The sequence below is a fragment of the Mixophyes fleayi genome, chromosome 6 (assembly GCF_038048845.1).
Source record: "Mixophyes fleayi isolate aMixFle1 chromosome 6, aMixFle1.hap1, whole genome shotgun sequence".
Classification (NCBI taxonomy): domain Eukaryota; kingdom Metazoa; phylum Chordata; class Amphibia; order Anura; family Limnodynastidae; genus Mixophyes; species Mixophyes fleayi.
The window spans coordinates 11,516,947-11,524,754 of record NC_134407.1 but is presented as its reverse complement, the minus strand read 5'-3'; the positions used below and the strand labels follow the sequence as shown (position 1 = coordinate 11,524,754).

Below are 7,808 nucleotides of genomic sequence, written 5' to 3'. Positions count from 1 at the left end.
AAGCATGTGTTTTTTTTTTCTTTTTCTCTTGTTTGGGAATTTGAGGGGGAAGTTAAATAGTTTCTATCTAACAATAATTATATGTTTGTCTCATGTATTCTGGAATTCATTAACTATGTGAGTCCAAGTCCCATCACGACTGCAGGGAAACTATTCTGTCCTCTTACCCTCTCTCTCTCGCTCTCTTTCTCTGTCCCTTAACTCCTCTCTCACTCCCTTTCTTTTCTCTCTCCATCATCTCCCTCCTCACCTTATTCATTTCTCCATCCCCCATTCTCCTCTCTCTCTGCTCCCTTAGCCTCTCTATCTCTCCTTTTCTCCTCTCTCTCTGTCCCTTTAACCCCTCTCTTTCAGTTTCACTTCCCTCTCTGCCTCCTTACATTTCCCTTTCTGTATATAACTCACCCACACTATTGCTCTCTTTCTCTTTACTGTCTATTTTACTCCTTGTTTTTCCTTTCAGGGCTATGTGGACACTATTGTCAGTGGTGGACCTGTGGCTCCAGTGTATCCAAATGTAATTCAAGAAGTGAACCCTTATTACAGTGAGGCTAAGAGCTTTTTACAACTGGTCCCCATATTTGAAGTTATTCCCTGCAAAAGACCAGTGAACATACGTGTGGTGTATGAAATAAACCAACAAGATCTGAATGCAGATGACAAAACTGTGAAGTTCTATTATGTTGTAAGTGTCATAGTTACATTATTGTATACTTCAGGTTATGTTGTGTCTCTATATGTACATACAAATATGTATATATGCCTGAGAAAGCCGTGTCATTTGCGTGTAGTCAGGGGCAGGCGCAAATAGCAGATAATGATCATGGCACTAGTAAACTGCTTGTCATTGGCTGTTTGTGATTGCACCGATTCTGATTGGGCTTTCTTTGTCCTTCAGGCATATATTATGCTTTAGTGTGTGTGCTTTTTTTTCTTCTGGACAGGAAAGGGAGAGTTGTTTCTGCTTTATTATACCCAATTTGTGACCAACTGTGCCTCAGCTCAGAGTAACATTGTTAAATGTATGAAATCCATATAAGTTGTAGGGTTCCATCTGCTGGTTCAAATGTGGATACTCTTATTGCCAAGGTGGGATCATTAAAAATCTAAGAAGCAGGAACAGGACGTTCCTGCTTCTGAGTAGGTACAGGTTTTGGTCAGTATCTAAATATGCCAGTCTTATAGAAGAGAATTGTGAAGATAACAGGTTTTCTGGCCAAATCCTACCCACTTGACTCTGGCTGGCCACACACGGGTGCCTTCTTATGCCAGGGAAGTCAGTCCCTTCTAAGGTTCTTATTAGTCACTTAGGCACATGAAATTAGAAAAGTACAACAGTACATTTGTTGTAATAAAAACAGCACAAGAATATTATGTACACACTTTAAATAAATGCCAGACAGGTTTATCACATCGTCTGTCCCTTACCCCACTAGCTTAAGGAGCTACAGTCACCTGGATGTACTGACTTAAAGGCCCCTGGATCTCTCTCAGCTGCATATGTAGACTCTGGTAGAGAACGACAACTCAAAACCAGACCTTGCACCTTTCAGTAATCAAATCACAGAATGAACACCACCTCCCCCCCTGGAGTGGCTCCTTATATCTAGGGTCAAATCTCCACAGTGCTTTCCCCTTCCTTGGAAAACCCCTGGGTCTCTCTCTCTTTAAACATTGGTAGGTCCTGGATCAGGGGGTTGAAGGGGGGAGTGGAGGTGAGCTGTGCTTCCACAGAAGCCTCCTGCTGGTGCTCAGACAAAATGTCTGAACTAGTCCTATGGAGAACAATGGAAACTAATTGGCTTGCCCCACCTCCAAAGATAGGGTAGGGTAAAATGAACCCCTTTCACTACTTTGTGATGTCACAGGGTCCCCAGCTGTTCCATGCTTCCTGTAGAGGAAGGAGGGGGGAGAATGAATGCAGCTCCAGCCCCCCTCAACTGCATCCTGGACATCACCTGATCTTTACCCATAACCCACCCAGTTTTACTTTAAGGACAATGAATAACAACCTCACTGCCACATCACCAATATACAATAAACAATATACATATTTACAATGAGCTACAAGGTCCCCTTATCCACATGTAATTAGACACTGCAGTTGTAGTCTGTTGCGCTGGGGTATAAAAGCAAGGGCTATAAAAAGTACTTGCTATAATCCAACATTATGTGAGAAACGACTGACAGGCTGTTTAGGGTGTTATTACACTCGTCTTGTCACAAGAATAGATTTCTGGGTAATTATATTTATATGTCAGCTCCATAGCTTACCCCTCTAAGATTTTAGAACGTGACACAAACCCTTCCTACCAACAGCCTGCTCCGCCCTTATTTGGCACAGTCAGTGCGGGAAAGGGCTTTCTGTACAGCATGTAAACTGGTCTGAAATTAAAAATCCTGAGAGCATAGAAAGATAGCAGCTGAAAAAGAGGAGAGATAACTTATCAAAACAGTAACTCAAAAGTGTATATATTAGTTTCTAGCGAAAAACATTGTAGTAAATGAGATGAGATTGTTTATCGAAAAGAGCCCAATCTTATATGTGTTTCTTTTCCAGATTATTGGTAAAGATGGGATTCTTCTTCAGGGTGACATAACAATTCAATTGACAGGTAAAGATTGCAAGTGCGGATGATAACTTTATATACACAGTTGGCACGATGCCATCATTACATCATTACAATTGGACTCTAATGTTTAGTAATACATGTTTAGTCATGTGACATAATTGGTCAGATCCTATGTGATTTTTCCATGTCCATAACTAATGAGCCATATGTGTTAGATATGTCATAAGCCTCATACGGAAGTATCTATAAGGTTCTTTTGTACTCATACACAGTACAAAAATGCATTTTTTCCCTGTAAATAAAACAGAAGTACAGGAGGCCCTATATGTAGTTTAGTCTTTTTCTTTTAGGTGTTTAACTTTTACTGATGTCTAATTTTTTCTTTCCTTGCCTATGAACACAATATTTACTTATTTGATTAAAACGGTAATTCTGTAAGTTTAAATTAAATCCAAAATATTACTTACTTGGGGTCTGGCTGTCTACTCGATCTGGCGAGTACCCCAATGTCTGCCCCGATCCGGTGATGCTCTCCATGCTCTTTCCGAGGCGGTTATTTCCATACAGGTATCATGATGTTGATCAACAACACGCTACCGGCAGGAACAAAGATAGCATCACCGGACCAAACATTGGGGGACATTTTGGGTCAGGTTGAATGACAGAAGTGATGTATTGAATTAATAATAAGCTTATGGTACTCCAATGGGCAACGTGAAACACTTCAAGAGGCTTGCACATTTTAGTTAGCCTCGCTACTAATATGAAACAATACATTTAATCAAAGAAGAGACACCTATGTGTAATGACATATCTGTAAGCATTTAAACAAGTGTTAAAATCTATAACACACACATCTGACTATAAATCAGGAAGCTGGGGGCCACAGGTGAAGGCTCAGGGGCCGCATGTGGCCCCAGGGCCGACTGTTTTCCATCACTGCTTTAAGGTCTCTTAATAAAGACAGACAGTTACACTAATGGTTATGTTACATGTGGCTATTATATGATGCCTCAAAAACTCTCACACTTCCTCCCTTTACCCAGCTCTAAATGGAGCCCTAACAATCCCTATCACTTTCACACCCGAGTTTGGGATAGCTCCCAAGATGATTGGGTTTCTCATACTGAAGGGTGGAACCGTGGCTGCGGACAGACTGCTCTTCAACGTGGAAATGTGCTTTCCGAACAAGGTGAGACGTGACACATAAAGAGAATGCGAGAAGGCAGCTCAACAAAGGGTTAAAAGATTGATCCTTCGGCACAGAACTCACCTGCAATGCACCTGCTGTATGGCCGCATTGGATTTCATCCTGATATATGTTACATGACTGCAATTGATACTTTATTCATGCAGCAGCCACTTAGAAAGTAGACTAGCCGTGAAAAATAAAAATGTACCAGAGATTTACTAGAAAAAAAAAGATCCAAAAAATACCTTTAGCATTTTAATTAATAGCATATTTCATTTCGAATATTTATTATTTACATATTTATTTTGTGCTTTTTCTAAAGAAATAATGTTACAATTATTTATGTTACCTTTTATTAACTATTGCTGCAAATGCAACAGTTGTTTGTCTTTGTTAGCTGCTCATTTGATTTTAGCCGCACATAATTTTCTATTATGGTTTTTATTTTATTCAATTGCAAGTTAAGTACCTTTTAAGCATGTAACTGTGATTTTCGTTACCTATTCTCCTACAAATTATTTCTGTTTTACAAACAGAAATGGTTAGTCAGACACAGGCTCACAGACTCTCAGCATGTCATGTGATGGCAGACAGAGCTCAGAGGGGTGTTCCAAAGCCTCCATGCTCACTGCATCATGTGCATATGTCACAAAACTTACGTGCTCCAATTTGTGCTGCGGTTTTGCATGTTTGTTCAGCAGAAATGACTCTTTGAATCCTTAACCTGTAGGCCGGCTCCTTAGCCAGTCGTTGAATAATGATTTCATACTTGCCTACTTTCGGGCAGTGCAGTCCGGGAGAGGGGCGTGACTAGAGGGCGGGAGGGGGTGGGCAGCGGACAATCACATAATTTTGGCCCCGCCCACACAATCTAAATGGTGTTTTGCAGGCCAAAATGACGCGATTTACCGCAAATCGCGTTATTTTGCTATTTTTGGATTATGGGACTTACAATTATGCCCATTGGGTGACCTGGACTAATCGTTCACGATGGATTGGCATTCATAAGATGTCTGCTTGATACTTTGATTAACTTCAAGCAGATGAAGAATAAAATATTATTACCCATTAGTAGCACTAATCGCGGCAGGATAACAATGACTTTTCTTCATAGAAGCTCTTACTGCTATATTATTCGCTTTGTCTGCCATCTGTTGTGATTTTATGTATTATTGTTGTGAGTATTACTTAAACTTCCGGTTTCGGTTCATGAATTATGCCTCTCATGAAACGGCGAGTTTTATGCCGAGAAACGCGTTTGGATCATTTTAAACCCCGGGGTTATCTCTATTCTGCACAGTTCCAGGTGCTTTAGGTTCACTTGCTGGTTCATGGACGGATTGCCATTTCCTTTATTCAACAAACAGGTTTGAGGAACTGATCAACACCATACTCATTGTATCGAAATACTTCTCATTTATATCCTGTTTCAATAATATTTGAAAGTTGTTATGGACACAGAGCTGTGCTCATTGTCACCTGAGCCAATGGTTATATAATTATTATTGGACTATCTACATACTAGCTATGTGACATATGGACTTTGTCATATGGTATATAGATTCCTAACCAGCAACACTAGGAATTTGGACTGTGCTTATTTGTTTTCAAACTGTGATCCTTCACCCAATATTTCAACTGCTGCTAATTGATTCTATGATATAATATTTTTTATTTATGTATTAAATTGTATTATATTGGTTTTAAGTTTGCGCTCTTTTCATTTTCTTTATATTACCTCTGCCTTCCTATCACAGTAAATGTTCCACTCCCCCTCACAGAAAATGCTCTTCTCTCCCCACCTCCCTATCACAGTAAATGTTCCGCTCCCCCCTCACAGGAAACGCTCTGTTCTTCCCGCCTCCCTATCACAGCAAAATGCTCCTCTTCCCCCCCTCCCCATCACAGTAAATGCTCTGCTCCCCCCTCCCTATCACAGTAAATGCTCTGCTCCCCTACACCATCCCAGTAAATACTCTGCTCCCCCTCCCCATCACAGTAAATGCTCTGCTCCCCCTCCCCTTCACAGTAAATGCTCTGCTCCTCCTCCCCATCACAGTAAATGCTCTGCTCCCCCTCCCCATCACAGTAAATGCTCTGCTCACCCCTCCCTATCACAGTAAAATCTCCACTCCCCCCCCCTCACCATCCCAGTAAATGCTCTGCACCCCCCCATCAAAGTAAATGTTCCGCTCCCCCTTTCTCCTATTATATAAATGCCCAATAAGCTTACCTTGTTCTTAAAGCGATGCAGCAACTCCCAGGCACTGATAGACTGGGGGTGATGATGTCACCGCACCCCGCACTCCGGCCAGCGAGTCATCGTGCTTGGCAGAGCCTGGGAGTTGACGCATTGCGAGGGACAGTAAGGCAGTCGGTCACACTAATGGTCCCGGACAGTCTAGGGGGCCCGAACAGACGGAGGTGTGTGTCCAGGCCCCTCAGTCAGTCTGGGCCTCTTACAGCTGAACTGGCTGTACTGCCCTGATCGTGGCTTTGTCCAAGTCCTCGTCCCTCCAGGTCTTCAGCAACTTTCCCAGGAAGAAGTTTGTTATCTGATATTGCAAAGAGAATAATAAGGGATGTTTTTAAAGTCCAGCTGCCGCAGAGAAACAGTTGTTTGTATAGAGGATTCTTAGATGTACTGGTAATATATTCACACAAAACTCACAGTTTATTGATCTAGAAAGCTAGGGCCCAGTGAGGATTGAATGGCTTGCTCAAGGTCACAGGGAGATGAGGATTAGAACATGTATCTTCAGGAAGACTAACAGGGTTTTATTTGGCACAAAATTACTTCACCTGTAAGTTGGCTTCTTTGTCGTTCTCCCTTTGCAAGCCTTTGGGTAATGAGTATTAATTTCTGCTGTTGGACAGATGAATCATTTACGCTTCATAAAACAAATAAGAATTGGACCAGGAGTTGGCTAACTGTCTAGCATCTCAATCTATGTATCGGTGGCCCTAGTACACTCAATGGAGACCTTCGTGTGTGACCTGTTTTATAAATGGCTAAATAAAAATGTGTTTAAAAAAATCTTCCACATGGAGACATGTTTATATAAAATACCCTTATAATGTCTTGTAATATATTCACACTTAGCACTCAAATTGTACACAGGACGTTTGGAAAGCCGGGGCACAGGGGATCAAGTGACTTGTCCAAGGTCAATAGGAGCCAACACTGGGATTAGATTCCATGTCTTCAGGATACCTCTGTTAACCATGATTATCTGCAAGGAAACACGTGCAGTCATCGTTGCTTTGCACGAAAAGGGCTTCACAGGCAAGAATATTGCTGCTAATAAGATTGCACCTAAATCAACCATTTATCGGATTATAAGAACTTCAAAGACAGAGGTTCAATAATTGCGAAGAAGGCTTCAGGGAGCCAAGGAACATCCAGCAAGCTCCAGGACCATCTCCTAAAGATGATTCAGCTGCGGGATCGGGGCACCACCAGTGCAGAGCTTGCTCAGGAATGGCAGCAGGCAGGTGTGAGTGCATCTGCACGCACAGTGAGGCGAAGACTTTTGAAGGATGGCCCGGTGTCAAGAAGGCCAGCAAAGAAGGCATTTCTCACCAGGAAACCATAAGGGACAGACTGATAATCTGCATAAGGTACAGGGATTGGACTGCTGAGGACTGGGGTAAAGTCATTTTCTCTGATGAATCCCCTTTCAGATTGTTTGGGGCATCTGGAAAAACTCTTGTCCGGAGAAGAAGAGGTGAGCGCTACCATCAGTCCTGTGTCATTCCAACAGTAAAGCATCCTGAGACCATATATGTGTGGTTGCTTCTCGGCCAAGGGAGTGGACTCACTTACAATTTTGTCTAAGAACACAGCCATGAATAAAGAATGGTACCAAAACATCCTCCAAGAGCAACTTCTCCCAACCATCCAAGAACAGTTTGGTGATGAACAATGCCATTTCCAGCTTGATGGAGCTCCTTGCCATAAGGCAAAAGTGATAACTAAGTGGCTCGGGGATCAAAACATTGAAATTTTGGGTCCATGGCCAGGAACCTCCCCAGACCTTAAT

The 7,808-nt window shown here is 42.1% G+C and overlaps 1 protein-coding gene and 1 long non-coding RNA gene across 2 annotated transcripts in view; both read left to right on the top strand.

The window, feature by feature from the left end:
• The first annotated feature begins 480 nt into the window (after positions 1-480).
• Positions 481-3,699, top strand: LOC142160795 (uncharacterized). The gene is made up of 3 exons (XR_012693309.1): positions 481-685; positions 2,561-2,615; positions 3,620-3,699. It is a non-coding gene; the product is annotated as an uncharacterized LOC142160795 (long non-coding RNA).
• Positions 3,700-3,747: 48 nt separating this feature from the next.
• Positions 3,748-7,808, top strand: part of LOC142160598 (alpha-2-macroglobulin-like protein 1) — a 30,448-nt gene continuing 26,387 nt past the window's right edge. Inside the window, exon 1 of the mRNA XM_075215466.1 lies at positions 3,748-3,765. Coding sequence (XP_075071567.1) covers positions 3,748-3,765 — 18 coding nt within the window. The remainder of the gene's footprint in view (positions 3,766-7,808) is intronic.